Source organism: Puma concolor, chromosome D1, assembly GCF_028749965.1.
Source record: "Puma concolor isolate L17-30 chromosome D1, mPumCon1.1.hap2, whole genome shotgun sequence".
Classification (NCBI taxonomy): Eukaryota; Metazoa; Chordata; class Mammalia; order Carnivora; family Felidae; genus Puma; species Puma concolor.
Window position 1 is genome coordinate 8,313,560 of NC_141676.1, and position 17,937 is coordinate 8,331,496.

The 17,937-nt window shown below is 54.4% G+C and overlaps 1 protein-coding gene and 1 long non-coding RNA gene across 4 annotated transcripts; one reads left to right on the plus strand and one right to left on the minus strand.

The window, feature by feature from the left end:
- Positions 1-7,762: 7,762 nt before the first annotated feature.
- On the minus strand, positions 7,763-10,855 carry LOC112851895 (phospholipase A and acyltransferase 4-like). 3 transcript variants are annotated; one of them, XM_086677119.1, is made up of 3 exons: positions 10,106-10,855; positions 9,830-9,934; positions 7,763-8,864 (listed from the first exon to the last, which is right to left on the minus strand). In XM_086677119.1, the coding sequence occupies exons 1-3, from the start codon at positions 10,469-10,471 to the stop codon at positions 8,796-8,798; spliced, it is 540 nt and encodes a 179-aa protein (XP_086533245.1). In that variant the 5' UTR covers positions 10,472-10,855; the 3' UTR covers positions 7,763-8,795. The 3 variants fall into 3 exon arrangements, with proteins under 3 accessions (XP_086533245.1, XP_086533244.1, XP_086533246.1); XM_086677118.1 differs by having other exon boundaries at positions 7,763-9,934; XM_086677120.1 differs by lacking the exon at positions 9,830-9,934 and having other exon boundaries at positions 10,106-10,845.
- Positions 10,856-13,419: 2,564 nt separating this feature from the next.
- Positions 13,420-16,553, plus strand: LOC147576407 (uncharacterized). The gene is made up of 3 exons (XR_015240759.1): positions 13,420-13,769; positions 13,884-13,968; positions 16,379-16,553. It is a non-coding gene; the product is annotated as an uncharacterized LOC147576407 (long non-coding RNA).
- Positions 16,554-17,937: the final 1,384 nt, after the last annotated feature.

Consider the following 17,937-nt stretch of genomic DNA (forward strand, 5'->3'; position numbering starts at 1 on the left):
AACTGAGGCTTACCGCGTGTAAGTAGCTAGTCCAAACTCACTCAGCAACTAGGTACTGAGTCTCTAGTCCAGGACAGCCACTGTGCAGAGGGGGGGTTTGCACCCAGAGGTGTTCTGCTCCAAAAGCTCTGGTCAAGCCAGGCTTCGTGCGAGGTCATGCCCGAGGTGAGTCTGATTTAATTCCTTTGATTAATCTAAAACTGGAAAGTGAGTTGGAGATTGACCAGGAAGTAGAGTGATAAGGAGGACGGGCAGAGGGAATTGTGTGAGCCGCCTCCTTGGAGGTGGGTTTGAGGTTACATATTTCTTCCAAAAGTCCTGCCTGGGTAGGACAGCGCGTTAGTTAATCTTCCCTACCGGCATCCAGGAGCGTTCACACCTCAGGCTGTGCACTACAGGTGCAGGATGGGTGAGGTCTAAGCTCTTCTCTCGGAAAGGAGGGGAAGGCCTCTGGGGGAAGGATGGGCAAGGAGAAGCCTTACCTTCTGGAAATGAGGAGCCCAGGCTGTTAACTGAGGCGCTGTTGGTGGCCTTGGGGCACAGCGGGAATGCTTCAGGGTGGCCAGGAGTGACCCTGTTGATGGTCCCTTGCTCCTTTGAGCTGAGGAGGGCAGACCTGCCTCTGTCCAGGAGGGGTGGTGGCAGGGGGTGGGAGGGGAGGGATAGAGATGGGCATCTAGAAGTATCTAGAAGCACATCCAAAGGCTGTGCGGAAGCTTCAGCAATCAATCTGGGAGACCCCAACTTTTTGAGAGTGGTTGTCCCCTCTGCTGCGCTTCTGGGAGGTCAGAGCTCAAGAGGGCAGGAGCGACCCACCTCACTTACATCGTGTGTCTCTTGCTCTGGTGCCTCTTTCTGAACTCCTTCCCCTGAAGGTCGCTCATTACCTTGCCTTCCTTTCTCCCTCTCGCTCCTTTCTCCTCCACCGGTCTCACCGACACAGTGACGTGGGCAGGGGGTGGGCCCCCAGGCTCCCACCAGCTACGCTGGGTACACCGACCGTCAGGGATCATCCTCATGGCCCTGTCGCCTCATGGCGTGTTTTCGGAGGATCCGCTTCCTTTTCCAGAGCCCTTTTGCTATCAGTGCACAAGTGAGGCCATCTTATTTCATAAATGCAGAGCTTAGTGCTACTTGGGAGTCAAGACAGCTGTTCAGCAGATAAATCACGAACACCTTCTGAGTGCTTGGGGGCGGGCGGGCGGGCTCAGGTCCTGGAACACGGAGGACAATCCAGGCAAGCTCTCTGCCCTCAGAGGGTGGTTTCTCCGGTTTTATACTTGCTTCCAGGCCAGCCCTGACCTAGAACATGGCCCCTGACCTAGAACATCAGACACTGTCATTCTGTGCTTCCACAGCCACCCCTTGGGGCTTTATTATGCTGTCAATACCCACCAGGCTAACTTCTTGGTTCGCCTGCGCTTTTAACATCCCCCCTCCCTGCTGACGTTTGTTGCGTCTGTGGTTTTGTCAGTGACGATAAATGCCACAAGGGGCTTTCCTGAGATGCGGGTTCTGGGTGTGTGTTTCCGTGGTCAGGCCCCCCCGCCCCGATGTTGAGCGTGACCCCTTTTCTCTTCCGTTGCAGATCCCTGATGAGGTCAAGACCATACAAGCCGCTCTCCTGGCTGCCACGGTCTTCGTGAGGATTCTGCGGGCCAGAAGCAAGCGGAAAAAACAATGAGCTGAACGGAACTGTCCTCCGGGTATCCGGTGACTATGGAGCAAACGCTGCCTGGCCAGCAGCCGTGGCGTTTGGTTTATTGACTTCATTCTGTTTCGTGACCCTTGAGGCCTGTTTTAGCAAAGCTAAATGAAAGCACAGGACATGCAGCCTTGTGTAGCGTCTATTGAAGACACAACTGGCTCTGTTATGGGTTGCATGGTTGTATTCCCCTACAATTCACGGTGAAGGCCTAAACCCCCAATGCGATATATTTGGAAGTGGGCCTTTGGGAAGTGATCAGGATTAGATGAGGTCATGGGGGGTGGGGTCCCCCACAATGGAGTTATTGACCTTGTAAGAAGAGAGACCAGAGTTCTTTTCACACCTCCAATGTGAGGACACAGTGGGTAGGTGGCCACGGGCAAGCCAAGAAGAAGGTTTTGAGCAGGAACTGGGTCCGCCTGCACCTCAATCTTGAAATTTTCAGCATCCGGAACCATGAGATGTAAATGTCCTCTGTTGAAGCCCCCCTCCCCGCCCCGCGGCAAGGTGCGCCCTGGCCATTTACAGCTCTCGAGGCCTGAATTCTTTTTTATGCTGTGAGGACACACGAGGGGGAGGGAGGCACACCCACGATGGATAAAAACAGGAACCACGGGCCTGCCAGGGCCTGGGATCTCAGCAGCCGGAATTGAGTCCAAGACTCTCGGCCACGAATGTGACGCCAGGGAGGGAAGGCTCCCCGATCCTGCTACTCCCGGCTCCTTGCCCTTCCGGGGACCGATTTGTACCGCTCTCTGTGCTCTCCGCATCCTTCCTCTGCCTCGTGGCTTCCACGTCCCCAGGGCTCCTGCTTCCTCTCCACTTGGGCTTGTCGTGTGCAGCAACCCCCTCCCCGCCCCACACTCCTTCCGCGGCTCCTCCTCTCCCATCACCCCAGCTCCACCTCTGCCCACCTCGGCCTGCGAACCGCAACGCGTTCCCAAAAAGAAAGTGCGGGGGCGGGAGGGGGGGGGCTCTGCCTTCTCTTGGCTCAGCCTGCTGATTGGCCGCCGCTGGGTCAGGTGATCTCATTAGGCCAATCAGCTCTGCCCGCAGGGGCGGGGTCACCCAGCTCAAAGCTGACCACAGAGTGAATTGACCTGGGAGGGACCGGCCAGAGGCGGTTAGCCCCAGGGGGAGGGGGCGGAGCCAGTGCCCTGGTTGGGGGGGGGGCCCTCTGCTGGGCATCCGGGTGTTGACCCAGGGGACATTCGTTGACTGGAATGACAGGCTGGCGCTCACATCTCTCCTAAGATCTGATTCCCCAACCTCATAACTCTTTGGAAAATAAAATATTTGATTCCAACTCATTCATTCATTCATTTAAACATTTATTTATTTTGAGAGAGAAAGAGAGAGCGTGGGGGTGGGGAGGGGCAGAGAGAGAGAGAATCCGGAGCAGGCTCCAAACTGTCAGAGCAGAGCCCAAAGCCGGGCTTGAACCCACAAACCGCGAGATCATGACCTGAGCTGAAATCAAGAGTCCTCCGCTTAATGGGCTGAGCCCCCCAGGCGCCCCTTACTTACTGTGATTGTTTTTCATGTCTCATGACAGATGTCCATTTCATCGTCAGGAGCACTGAGAAAGAAGAAGAAAGGCTCTGTCCCTCCAGCCCCACCTGACCAGACCCCCTGTCTGTGCTGAGGGCCTACCACGTGAAGAGGAAGGGCGGCCGTGAGGGGCCTCCTGTGGGCCCAGAACCAGTTCTGTGAGCCAGAGCCTGGCCCCCACTATGGCAGATCAGCTGAGCTGTCGCTTTCCTGCACAGTTCTTTGGGTTTCCATTGGTGAATAATGGTAGCCAGGGAAATGTCTGACTGTTAGCCACTTCCCCAGGCCTCCCCCTCGTGTTATAACAAAAGCTGAGCACATCACACACCTCAGTATTGATTAAACACGCGTTCGCCAAGGAGGCACGGAGCCCTTCATCCAGCCTGTTCTGGAAGCACATGAACCCACCATCCTGTCACGTGCTGTGCCCACGCCTTGCATGAAAGGCTCACTCAAGGCAGGGTCCTGGTGCCCGCATGGCCAGCATCAGGCAACCAGAAATCCCCCCCGGAGGCGGGGCACGGGAGAGTTTACGAGTCAAGCTTCAGATGCCATCCCTCAAGAGACAGGCTCCGGGCTTCTCTCTCGCACTGTGCTCCCGCCAGGGGCGAGGCGGGTGAAGTATTTTAGCCAGTTCGCATCCCACGAATAGCACTCACTTCACCAATGAGACATCATCGCCAGGCCCTGTTGGGCTGATTACCACGTCCTTAATTTTTCCAAGGAAAAACCATTTCCAGGATTCAGTGTGCTAGTTCGGAAAACATCGGGTCCTCAGACATGAAGACAGTTCATGTGTCCATCTCATTCAGCCAGAATGCTAGCCTGGTGCTCCTGGGCTTCGGTTTCCTCATTAATAACTCTTGGGGAGGGGCGCCTGGGTGGCGCAGTCGGTTAAGTGTCCGACTTCAGCCAGGTCACGATCTCACGGTCCGTGAGTTCGAGCCCCACGTCAGGCTCTGGGCTGATGGCTCAGAGCCTGGAGCCTGTTTCCGATTCTGTGTCTCCCTCTCTCTCTGCCTCTCCCCCGTTCATGCTCTGTCTCTCTCTGTCCCAAAAATAAATAAACGTTGAAAAAAAAAAAAAATAACTCTTGGGGAGCTCTTGTTGGGCAGCCCAAGAGGAGGAGGGGAAACTAGCTTCTTTCTCTTTTGTTTTTCAGGCAGCTGGAGAATGTGCATCAGGGCTGAGCATGGCCTTTTCCTGGAAAAGTCTCAAGGAAGAGCTGCGCAGAGAGCAAAGTAAACAGCGAGGGTGTAGATTGCAGTCTGAGGATGCCAGCATTTGCCCTGAGGGTCTGGCTGAGCGGAAGGGCCGAGGGGAAACCCACAACCCTGGCCTCCTGTCTCCTTTCCCCACCAGCCTCTCCCGGAGGGCGGCCACCGAGCCTTCTGACTCCCGTGTGCCTTCCAGAAGCCCCCAGAGCAGGACTGACCCTCCTGCCCTGTAGCGTGCAAGGTGTTCCCTGGGAAACTGGGAAGCTTTCAAGTCTCCCCCCTCCCTCTTCAGCATCCCTCTTTCCTGACTCCCTACTGCCTCCCCACCCTGTTTGTTCCTTTAAAAAACAATTTTTTTAATCTTTATTTATTTTTGAGAGAGAGACAGCCTGTGAGCAGGGGAGGAGCAGAGAGAGAGGGAGACACAGAATACGAAGAGGTGAGATCACGAACGGTGAGATCACGACCCGAGTGGAATTGGGACACTCAACCGACTGAGCCACCCAGGCGTGCCGTTGTCTTGTTTACTTTTAAAGAACACTCTTCTCCCCCTATAACAGCCCCGGTTCCTGGCTACACACCCTCACACACACTCTCACACCAAGACTTACCCGCCCTAAGTCCCGATTCTTCCAGGTCCTTCCAGAGAGCTGAAGGCCGCCACAGGACCACTTTTTACTAAGATACCAACGGCTTCAAAAGAGATTGGATGCAAATGCTGTCTGGGAAGGCAAATGCTAAAACCTGAATTCACTGTGGCAAATTCCAGGTACCAGGATCGGCAGAGAGAAACAGACTGGGGTTAGGGGGACTGCCCCCAAACCTGCAGAGAGACGATGGGAGACAGCTCTCCAGGTGACCAGCCACGAGATGGGACAATGGCCCTTCCCCACAGCAGAGGGACTGCCAAGGGTCACTAGGTGCTCTTGGTGCTGCTGTCACTCTGGCAAGTATCTCCCCTGAGCCCCTGTCCCCTCACCCCAGGCAGCGCAGGGTCATTCCCCTGGAGGGAATGTACCACATTCCCCTGTGGTACATCCAGCCGGCTGGCGGTCCTGAGAGTTCCCTTGTCCTCCTATGTCTCCGTCATCCCGGATCCCAACCGCCTTTAGAAAATTCTGGTGATTCTAGTGGAGGCACACAGAGGAAAACACCCAGACATCCACGAGGCCAGAGGGGAAGCAGTGGGGACTTTCATCTGTCCTGCCAGCCTTTCCCCAGCTGTGGGGGGTGACGACGGAGACGCTGGCTTGCAAAAGTGACAGAATGACGTTCAAGGAGAATCCGAGTCATGCCCTGCAGGCTCCAGAATCCTTGTTTCTTCAGCACCCATTCCTCAGTTTTGTTAAACTTTTCTTGGGCTGACACACAGTCGGTGAATATATGCATAGTCTCTAAAGCGAGTTATAGTCCTTAACAGCAGTTCTGCTGAGAACAAGGACTGTCCAGAGCAAGTGCAACCATTTTGTCAGCTTATCATATGAAAATAAAGTGTGCTTTTATTAATTATATATATATTTTACATTTTATTGGAATCCGGTTTATGGAAGTCAGTCTAGAGGGCAGGAGCCTGGTCCAGTATATTTTATTTTTTTTTTTAATTTTTTGAGACAGAGTGTGTGCCAGCAGGGGAAAGGGGCAGATGGAGAGGGAAGGGGAGACAGAGAGAGAGAGAGAGAGAGAGAGAGAGAATCCCAAGCAGGCTCCACTCTTAGCATGGACACAGGGCTCTATCCCATGACCCCAGGATCATGACCTGAGCCAAAATCAAGAGTCGGACCCTCAACCGACTGAGCCACCCGGGAGCTCCTGGTCCATTATATTTAAAAAATTTTTTTCAATGTTTATTTATTTTTGAGAGACAGAGCACAAGTGGGAGAGGGGCAGAGAGAGAAGGAGACACAGAATCCGAAGCAGGCTCCAGGCTCTGAGCTGTCCGCACAGAGCCCGACGCGGGGCTCGAACCCACGAACTGTGAGATCAGAGTTGGAGGAGCCGAAGTGGGATGCCGAAGTTGAATGCTTAACTGACTGAGCCACCCAGGTGCCCCAACGGTCCGTTACATTTTATTTATTTATTTTTTTAATTTTTTTTTTCAACGTTTATTTATTTTTGGCACAGAGAGAGACAGAGCATGAACGGGGGAGGGGCAGAGAGAGAGGGAGACACAGAATCAGAAACAGGCTCCAGGCTCTGAGCCATCAGCCCAGAGTCTGACGCAGGGCTTGAACTCACGGACCGCAAGATCGTGACCTGGCTGAAGTCGGACGCTTAACCGGCTGCGCCACCCAGGCGCCCCGGTCCGTTGCATTTTAAAACTTGATGGCAACACGCTTTTTTTTGCTTTGGCTGCAACTCTTTTTCATATCAGTTTTTCTCTCGACTGCAGAGAATAATAATTGTATTTTCCCATGTAGTAGTGAACTTATGAAGTAAACAACTTTTTATTGAGCCCCGGCAGTACACCAGGCATTGTGATGGATGCTGGGGTCCCACTGTAACGAGCTCACACAGTCCTACCTCTTGGGGGTCCTTGCAGTTCTGATAGACGGAGGGATATTAGTAAAGGGACCACATGGATCAGTGTTCAATCCCCACGGTGACAATTGCCGTAAAGGGCAGATACGTGGACACCAGAGACCACTAACGGGAATATGACTTGGTCACGCAGGCCAAGCCCACCCTGGAAGGGCCTGGAAACTTCCACTGTCCATTTTGGTGCAACAATTGGTCCTGACAGGAAACAAGGTCCAGGGAGGCGAGTCTTAGACAACAAGGAGTAAGGAAGCCTCTGCCCCTCTCTCTGGGCCTCCCATTTGGGCCCAGACTCTGTACAGGGCAGTGGGGCCCTCTGACCAGAGTGTGGCAGGCATGGACCCTTCTGGAACCCTCAGATGGGGGCGGATAGTCCAGCCTGGCAGTCTGAGCGGGGCCCCCTTTGATAGTAGCAACTGCGAGTTACTCTCTGTTCTTGAACCTTCAACCTTCTGAGAGCCCTGCGTTTTATAGGGGGGGGTCTTGTGATTAGCGCCAGCCTGGTCTCTGCAGCACGGGGGGATTAAGGAACCCACCAGCTTTCACATCCTTGAAGGGTACAGCCCAGGGGAGGGTGACATCCTTAGTGCTCAAGCCAGAGGGGGAGTGGCTGCGGTGACCACCATGGAGTGGCCATTCATCAGGGTCACCGGCGGCAGAGGCTGGCTGAGGAAGCGAGAGACCATGGAGCTTCTGAGACCGCACCGAGGGCTTGCTGGGAAGTAATGGAGGGATACTCAGAGGAGGCTAATTTTTTTTTTTAGAGAGAGTTTATTTTTTAGAGACTTTTTAGATTCACGGCAAGATTGAGAGGAAGGTAGAGATTTCCCATACACCCTTGTTCTCCCCCAGGCACAGCCTCTCCCACCATCAACATCCCTCCCCAGAGGACCCGTGTGGGTTACAACGGACGAACGGCATTGACACACTGCAATCCCTCCAAATCCACACTTTACCTTTGGGTTCACCCTTGGTGTTGTGCATTCTGTGGGTTTGGACGAACGTGTAATGATATGTACCCGTCGCTATGGTCTCGTTCAGAGTTTCACTGCCCTAAAGACTGAGGTGGCGAATTTTCACCATTCAACCCACGGGCAGCTTGAGCCATGGCAACGTCGGCATGGAAAGTTAACATACTTCCGTCTGGCAGTCCCAGGTGGGTGAAGACTAGGCCCTGGAGTTGAAAAGGAAAACTGAAAGGAAGGCTGGATGAAGAAGGTACTCGGAAAGGTGTTGGGAAATGTTTACGCACCAGGTGGTGTGGCTGTGCCAGGACACAACTGAGTTGTTGGGGCACTTTTGCACCCCGACGGTAAAATGAACGATGTCTCGTGACAACAATGGTGAGTCTACATGGAGCGATGTAGACCACCCGTTGAATATCTGCTGGTTACCAGACATCGGGAGTCTTCTCCACATCACCTTGCCTTATGTAATCCTTATCCCCGTCCCAGAGAAGGGGGACTGAAGCTCTGGGAGTCCAGAGATTTTCTCAAGGTCACTCAGCTAGAAATTGTGGGGAGAACCCAACAGGTGTCAAAGTAATGTTCCTTCCTTCCTTCCTGGTTCAGAAGATATATTTACTTCTTGAAGATATATTTACTTCATTCGTTGGTCTTGGCACAATTCATTGGTCTTCAGCCAGTGAGAGAGGGAGAGGGAGAGACAGAACGACAGGTTGCTGGAGGTTGAGGGTCCGGTAGACAGAGGAGCCATGGGGTGTCTCCACTGGTCTCTGCAGCTGAAGGATTTGGGGCTCCTTCGGGCTGTCATTGCTTTTGGGATCATGTCTTCACAAGCGAGTAGCCAACCATGCCTAGGGACACCCCTCCTCCAATCAGGGTATGTTCCACCTGAAAGTGAATAGCCCATGTTCAACATCCATCGCAAATGCAGGCCAGTTCTCCCTCCCTTCCAAGGGCCTGGAGTCTCCTCATCCTCCTGCCCTCTGAGCTGGCCAGCCCAGGAAGATGCTGGATGAGTCAGAGGGGCCCCGGGAGATGGGGTTATGAACACTTCTTATTGGTGAGCTTGTCAGGGTTTGTCCTGACACCTGGCAGGATGGGCGGATGGGGTCCTTTCGTGTGAGCGTGCTGGGTGAGGACATTTGTTCCTAAGTCTGAGTGGGGAGGGAGGAGGCTTTGTGCCTGGTTTCCCAGAGCCCGGGCTCTGGGGCTGAGCCTGGGAACGGCTCTGCAGTCGGGGCTACACCCCTGCGGAGGGAGGGCTGTGCCAAAAGCCGAGGAGAGACTTCAGGAGACTAGGGCCACGGGCAGCGTACTTCGGGTTCACTGTGCATGGTTGCCAAGTGCAGCCTGGAAACTTCTATGCCCAACCCCACCTCGGCCCTGAACGCCAGGCTCCTAGGTCCACCTGTGACTCAACATCTCCACCTGGAGGTCTAACTGGCCACCCACCACCACATCCAAATTCTGGATTTCCCTTCTCAAACCTGCTCCTCCTGTCCTTATCCTCGTCTCATCCAGGGGCCCCCGTCCACCCAATCAACTGGGCCTGGAGCCCCGGAGGTGCCTCTGTACGATGGAAGGGAGCAGAGACTCCAGAGAAGGACTGCTGGGGTTCGAATCCCACCTCTGCCACTTATCAGCTGTGTGTTTTGAGACAACAAACGCGGAAGACTGAAGGGGTGGGGGTAGACGCTGTGCCCCAGGTCTTACATAGACAAATGCTTGAGCCATTACATAGGCCCGTGGACCTTGAGCACACCCCCTGCCTGTGTGCTCTTTTTCGGAGACGAGTCACGATGCTGGGTTGGCCCAGACTCTTCCTGACGACCTGTGGGGGCATCACGATCTACCTTTAGAGGCAAAGGATCCAAGAAGTTCAGACTGGCAGGCCTCCAGAGGTCCTCCATCCAACTCCTCCTACACATGGGGAAACTGAGGACCAGAGAGACAGCGACCTGTCCAAAGACCCTCAGCGGATCAGAAGCGGATCCGAGATTTGAGCTCGGACGGCCCGACTCCCAGCCAGTGGGTCATGGTGAGTCTCCCCTCTGGCCACACAGCCTGGTCACCCCCAGCCCCGCAGCAGACCTCCAAGGGGAGAGGGCTGGCCCCAAAGAGGGTCTTACCTGCCTGCTGTGGGGCACACCGTATCTCAGATCGGTGACAAAATGCTCACAGTTCTTGCCCAGAAGCCTGTACTCCATCTCCTCACCAATCTTCTTCTTCGCAGAACAGATGATCACGTTCACAGGCCGTGGTTTGTACTTGTGGTCCAAGTGGTTGTTGACCCTATAGCGGCAGCGCCCCACCACGTCCCGCAGGACCTCTCGTCTCACCACCGCCTTGCTGCTCAGAACGGAGCAGATGATGGAGAAGCTGGCCCCCAGGAGGTCACCTGGAGTCAGAGACACGTCACGGGGAGCCGCTGGGGAAGCCAAGACCGAGACAGAGAAGGGGCGGGGCGAGGAAGAAGGCCGAGGGGAGCACCCCATCGAGGTGTTGGTGTTTGTCTTTTCACAGATGGGACTGGAGGGGCCACAGATTTTGTTCTTTTTACTTCACAAGCTGTGGGTATTTTTTTCAAGACACTGAATGTCACGGCTATTTGTGTCAGTGTCGTCGTGTCCCATTACACGGATATATATCGGCTATCTGACCAAGCCCTGGTTGCCGAGCATTTAGGTTGTTCAAAGATTTCGCCATTGGGGCGCCTGGGTGGCTCAGTCGGTTGAGCATCCGACTTCAGCTCAGGTCACGATCTCGCGGTCTGTGAGTTCGAGCCCCGCGTCGGGCTCTGGGCTGATGGCTCGGAGCCTGGAGCCTGCTTCCGATTCTGTGTCTCCCTCTCTCTCTGCCCCTCCCCCGTTCATGCTCTGTCTCTCTCTGTCTCAAAAATAAGTAAAAACATAAAAAAAAAATTAAAAAAAAAATTTCACCATTATAGGCAATGATAGTCAAACGTTTATAATTCATCTTTTTGCCCTTGTACATTTCTGAAAGAGATCAAGTGTATCTTAGCACCCACTGCGAGGCACACACTGTGTGACTTTTCAGATATTACTACTCTCCTTTTTAACTTTTAAGGTGATGATCTCCATTTGACAACCAATATTGGTGTCGGGCAAGGTCATCCAGAGGATATGACCACTGCTGACCCGTGACCTGGACGGCAATGGTCAGAGGCTCCCCACTCCCTCCCTGTCCTTGGAACGTGCATTCTGCTTGCCTTCCCTGCTCCCAGACCCATGGGACCCTGCTCGATTACTCAAACAGGACGGGCATGTTCAAGGGCTGCTCAGGAAGAAACCAACTCAGGTTTCCCCGGTTAAGCCCTTTTCTCAGTTCCTCTCGTTATGTTTTTTTGGGGTTTTTTTTCTTGGAATTTTAAAAAATCTTTGTTTATTTTTGTGAGGTGGGGGGAGGGGCAGAGAGAGAGAGAGAGAGAGAGAGAGAAGGAGACACAGAATCCGAAGCAGGCTCCAGGCTCTGAGTGGTCAGCGTAGAGCCCGACGCGGGGCTCGAACCCACGAACCGCGAGACCGTGACCTGAGCCACAACCGACTGAGCCACTCGGCCGCCCCTGGTTGCTCTCATTATGTTAACAAATATTTTGGAAATTATATTTCCAGAGACCCCTAGCTTGGCCTGAGGATCCCCCCACTCCCTTGCTGATACTTATCACCAGGTCAGAGCCTGGAATGGGAAGGAAGTCCTAGCCCTCGTGGGGGCCTCAGCCTTCTGTCTCTTTTAGAGGTTTCTCCACAACTGGGGGCTGGAAGCTTGGAAAAAAGGACCCCGTGGAATGGGAGAGTGGAGATTTATTCAGCGCGTGTGTATTATTTCTTATGTACGTGTGTGCCCGCATCGCACGGGGGTGCATGGGCACACGTGTGTGTGTGCACATGTCATATGCACGTGTGTTGCATGTTCTGTGTATATGCACATCTCTGTGTGTGTTGTATGTGTTGGGTTTGTAGATTTCGTGTTGGGTATGCTCGTGTGCACACCGAGGGCGTGAACGCCCATGTGCAGGGGAATTGTGCGCGCGCTCCTGAGAGTGTGGATGTCACAAACTGCGTGTAAAACCCCTTCACTGGGGTGTAAAACCCCCTCACACCCGGGTGGCTAAGTGGGTGGAGTGTCGACTCTTGATTTCGGCTCAGGTCATGATCCCAGGGTCGTGGGATCGAGCCCCACGTCAGGTTCCATGTTGAGCACAGAGCCTGCTTGGGATTCTCTCCCTTTCTCTCTCTTTCTCCCCTGCTCCTGTCTGAGCTCTCTCTCTCTCTCTCTCTCTCTCAAAAGAAACAAAAGAGAAGAAACATTAAGAAATCGCTAAAACAAACAAAAAACCAAACAAAACCCCTTCACTGAGGCTGGGAGCCCCACACCCTCCCCAGCCAAGTCGGGCAGGTGAGTCACCAGCTTCTCAGACTGGCCCTCAAGTCCTTGTCACACCTCTTGGCTCTGATAGTCCATGGCCACACCAGGCATCTGCCTTCCTCCCCTTCCTCGCCTCTTTCCTGCCCCTCAGCGTCCCACCCCCCCGGGTGCCACAGCTTCTGAGTTGAGAATTTTTCAGTTGGTCTCCCTTTCTGTGCCTTGATCTTAGCAAACGACAGCCCCCTATCTCTCATTCCAGGTCATCCGATCGGAGCCCCGGGGTCAGTTTACCTTCACCATCTTTTTCTTGCCAATATCCAACAACCAACGCTGACCCTGGAAGTTTCTCCCAAATTCGCTTCCTCATCCATCTCCTACCCTCCGACTTGGTTCAGGGCAGCCGCTATCCCTGCCTCTGAGATTCTCACAGCCTCCTTTTTTCCTTTGTCTTTTTAAATTTTATTTATTTTAAGTAATCTCTCTTTTTTTAAATGTTTATTTATTTTTGAGAGAGAGACAGTGCAAGCAGGAGAGGGGCAGGGGGAGAGGGAGACACAGAACCCGAAGCAGGCTCCGGGCTCCGAGCCATCAGCACAGAGCCCGACGCGGGGCTCGAACTCACGCACCGTGAGATCATGACCTGAGCCGAAGTTGGACGCTCAACCCACTGAGTCACTCAGGCGCCCCTATTTTAAGTAATCTCTACACACAACATGGGGCTCAAACTCACGACCCCGAGATCAAGAGTCACGTGCTCCTCCGAAGGAACCAGCCAGGCCCCCCCCGAACCTCGCAGCCTCTTGACTGCCCCCGTCCCTGCTACCCCACATCCAGTCTCCCCAAGACCCACTGTGGCCTTCCCAAAGGGCACATGTGGCCTCAGGGCACAGGGCATGCCCTTTGGGCAGCGGCTCCCAGGCCCTCCTGAGCAGCCCTTCCTTGCCCTCTGCCCCCCCAGGATGACTGAATGGCTGTGTCTGCCTCCCATCACCCCCCCCTCCCCTCCTCCCCTTCGCCCCCACACCAGACACCCCTCTCCGAGAAGCTGCCCCCCAGGGCCCCAGCCTGGCTCGGCTGCCACTCCCTGGGGTCCCCAGGCCCCTAGGACGTCCCCCTCCCTCTGCATGGATCATGTCTCGCTGGCATCCTCTGTGCCTGTCTGCACCTCCCCCGGGGCAGGATCCTGTATGCTGCCCCTCCCCCCTTCACCTCCAGGATCCGGTGAAGGGCCTGGCTTGGCATGGGGGCAAAGGAAATCTCCGTGGGAGAGGGGCTGGAGCATCAGCGGGGCCAGGACCCCCTCCCCGCTCCTCTCCTCTCTCAGCCAGGGCGGGGCAGGGCCAGGGATGGTCACCGTGTTGGAATCAGAAGGGGATTTTTCACTCCGAGATTAAATATCTAAATAAGGTAGGGCCCGGAAACTGTCCACGGTAGCTGGTGGCAGATCAAATGTGACCTGGGGCCCTGCCCGAATAAGGAGACAGTTGCCCAGGCAATAGAGCCAGGATTTTGTGTTGGCAGGGCTGACAGGACGGGAGATCCAGAGCCAGGAAACCTGACATTCAGGACACATGCCCGGGAGAGAGGGAAGGACAGAGCTGAGCAGGTACCGAGCTCGGAGGCTGGCGGGGTGGGGATCCACTCCCTTCCCAAGTCCTGGGTCCCCCTCTGCCTATGCACCCCACCCGGCGGCAAAGCCCCCAGCCACCCACCCACGGCTCTTCCACGGGAGGCCCCTGGGCTCCACGCTGTGCCAGACGGGAGCCTCAGCCCCAAGCCCTCGCCGCCGTCCTGCAGGGCAAGGGACTTTTTCAACAACAAAGGGTTTTCCATAAATGCCTTCTAGAGCCTTTCTGAGGTCTGGGGTTAACTGTGCCCAAGGCCAGACTGAGGCCTTTATCGGAGGGGGCCCCCTCCTGCTGTAGAGCCACCAACAGAAAGTTCCAGGGAGCTTACCTGAGCCATGGCTGTGTCTGGTGGTGTTTGCCACTGGTGAGCCGGCTGTTGCACCAAAGTTGAGTTTTGCTTTCGCTTTCCTTTTGACATCACTTAGAAAACTGCTCAATGCTAAACTTTTTTTTTTTTTTTAAGAGAGACTAAATATTTCCTCTAAAGGGAAAGCCGGGAATCACTTACCCCAAAACCATGGAATCACTGTGGCTCATTATTGAACCCAGGTCTGATCTGCTCGCTGCACGAGAGAGACAAGAGTGTTGGGACAAGGAAAGTGATTTTATTCGAGAGAGTCAGCTAACCCAGAACATGGCCTTCTGACGTCCCAATAAACCACCCTCCTGTGTCGGTGCAGGCAGGGGTTTTACAGGAGAGACGTGAAGAGAGAAACCAGCTCATACAAGCGCTTGAGCAGTCAGATGTCTTCAATTAATGGGGGCCAGGCTCAGGTTCCCTAAGAAACTTCAAACAGAATTGATTACTAAAAGCTTCTCATGGGTTTCGGGAGTGACAGGCAAGAATGTGCTGATTATTTTGTGCAATGTGTTTTGTCTTAATGCAGTCATCCCAGTAAAATCTGATGGTCAGGGGCGCCTGGGTGGCTCAAGTTGGTTAAACTTCTGACTTCCGCTCAGGTCACGATCTCCCCGTGGGTGAGTTCGAGGCCCACGTCGGGCCCTGTGCCGACAGCTCAGAGCCTGGGTCCTGTCTTGGAATCTGTGTCTCACTCTCTCTCTGCCCCTCCCCCACTCACACTCTGTGTGTGTCTCTCTCTCTCCCAAAAATAAACATTAGAAAATTTTTTTTGGTTAAATAAAACAAAAATTCAAAGGTCAGCTAGTTTCCCTTCAGGCTTACGGTACAGTGTGCAGGCAGGTGTAATGCGGCATAACAAGGGAGGGAGAAGGGTCCAAGGCAAAATGAATTCAAGATGGAGTTAGTCTTGCTGTAGCTTCAAAGCCCCCTGGAGGCCGTCGGTCAGCTGCCAGCAGCCCCGAGGGGCGCATTTTCACCTGGCAATGTCCAAAAGTGGCAAAGGAAGATGGTTCTCATCACTGGTCTCTTTTTTCTCCTGGGAGTCAAAGCTTTCCCACGATCCCCTGCCTGTCTCGCTCCCACGCCTTCACTCCCCAACACTGGGTCCTAAACCAGTTGTGGGCTTCCTTGGATCCGAGGCAGGGCTCTTGTTGCCCAGTGAACCGCAGGGCCCTGTGAGCCTGGGGGAAGGCCAGGGGCAGTGTGTGTGTGTGTGGGGGTGGGGTGGGATGGGGAGATGGCCACTGGCGAGGCCACCGATACAGAAGAAGCCCTCACTCACCTCCTTCCCATCCGCTGTCACAACAGCTTTGTTATAAGGCCACACAGAGGCTGGAGACCGTTTGCAAACAACCAGACTGGTTCCCTATAGGATCTGCCAGGAAAAGCGGGGGGCAGTTGACTCAGTGACCGGCAGAGAATGTCACAGACTTGCCGACCTGATGCGGACAGAGCCCCCATCGGAAGGAGCTTATGCCTGAGGGGCTCAGGGAGGGCACTGCCTCTGCCAACATGACCCCCTGCCCCCTGGTTCTCTTGACTAGACCTTCTGACGGTCCAAGGTCTATTGGCTCCTTTGGCCTTGGCCCCAGAACGGCACCACCCATCCTGTTTCCAAGTGAACTTCATTTGTAAAAGCAGCCTAAGAGACTGGAGGGGCCAAGGGCAGGCTGCCCCACGACGGGCCACCTTGGCTTGAAGGTTATTTTTCAGTTAAAGGCAATCAGATCTGGCAACAGATTCAGGAAAAGCATTTGTCCTCTCGCACAAATGCCGAAAGGAATTTAGATGGGAGGCTTCTCTCTGGGAAGAGAGTTGTCACCACAGATAACTACATTATGCCACGAACCGGGTATAATAAACAGGGAGGAACCAGCAAGGGCTGTTTGATTAAAGTCCTCTGTGTCTCACCGTCTCTGGGTGGCCTGGCAATTATTTGCTGACCAAATAGTTGTGGATTCCCTGTAGGTACGAAACTAAAGTTGATTTTCTCTTGTTAATCTGTCTCATCTCCATTTAATTTTCAGTCCAGCTCAAAGGATCTTGAAAGGGCAGGGGAAAGCCTTCCCCCCTGATAAGTCATGACCATTCACGTCCCTGCACTGAGGTCACCTTCAAATTGAAAAAAGAAGAAGAAGGAAAACAACCCCCACAAAAACCAAAGTAAGTCGCAAGCAAGGTCTTGTCTCTTTCAAGCGGTGTCACTTTGGGCAGTCGCCTCTCTCTCCCGGTCTCAGTTACCTCCTCTTTAAGATGGAGGGCTTCGTCTTGGTCAGGCTAGAGGCTGTGAGTCTGCGGATCTGGAGCCTCTGGAGGGATGGTGACTCTGGTCATTGCTGACCCAGCTGGAGCCACCTCTGTCCCTGGACTTCAGTTGCTGAGGCCTGTCTCCAGGTTCAAAGTTGGTGGGTGGTTTCGGCAGGTGGTCTGTTAGGTGGTCTGTGCCTCTGCCCCCAGAGGCTCTTCCCATGCTTACCCATCAGGGGGACTTGCCGCCGGCCACATCCCTCCTGCTTTTCTTCCTCAAGGGCTCTGCTATCAGGTCTGATCAGGACCCGAGCAGTTCTTGGCACTGACGTGGCCTGACAAATGTTCAGCGAGGCCTGGGAGGTATTCCGCGTGTTTGCTGCCCAGCCCGGATATTTCTAGGGTCTTTCTTCGTTCTAGCCAGTAAGAGATCAGAGCATGAACCTCCCACGAGAACCCGCGGGGCAGGGGGGGCAAGGCAGCGGGGGCAAGAGGGAGGCCGTGCTGGCTGTCCAGGTTGGGGAGCAAAGGCCAAGGATTATCTCAGCGTCGAACTCGGAGATGACTAAAGTGCGCGGTGCCCGGCACACGGTGTAACCTCGCCTTGCACCTTTATTCAGCAGGGACCCACTGAGCTCCTCCTGTGTGCCAAGCACCGCTGTAGGCACGCGCCCGTGATCAAAATCAGGCGATAACGAATCTGTGCCACCGTGGCTCTGACTTTGTCATTGGAGAGACTGGACGAAAGTGTAGTAAGGGAGGTATTATGTTAGATGGCCACACGCTGAGCAAAATGAAGAAGAGGATGGGGCTGGGGCTGAGGGGGAGGTGCAATCTTAGGTAGTGTGGGGGGGACAGCCTCCCTGAGTCATGAACTCAAGGAGGCAGGAAGCGAGCCCTTCGTGTGTATGTACACGCAGAGTGTCCCGGGCAGTGCAGCAGCTATTGCAAAGGCCCTGTGGCCACACGTGTCTGCCAGGGTATCCGGAGCCAGGGAGCGGGTCACAGGAGAGGACAGCCAAGAGGTAAGGTGAGCCCTGTTTACATGGGGGCGGCGCTGCCTCCCTAAGGGCGTTGAGTCTTACTCTGAATGAGATGGGATCCGCTGGAGGGTCGCGGCACGGCAGGGATGCGACCTGATTCGGGTAGTTTTTAGAGACTCCCTCTGAATCCTGTGTTGGGAATAGCCCGCGGGGTCCCGGGTAGAAGCAGCGAGAGCAGCCCTTAGTATTCCGGGCAATTGACCAGCGAGAAGTGATTGGATTCTTCATGTATGTCGAAGGTGCAGTTTGCTAGGGCTGCCGTAGCAAATACCACAGACGAGGTGGCTTCAATGAGA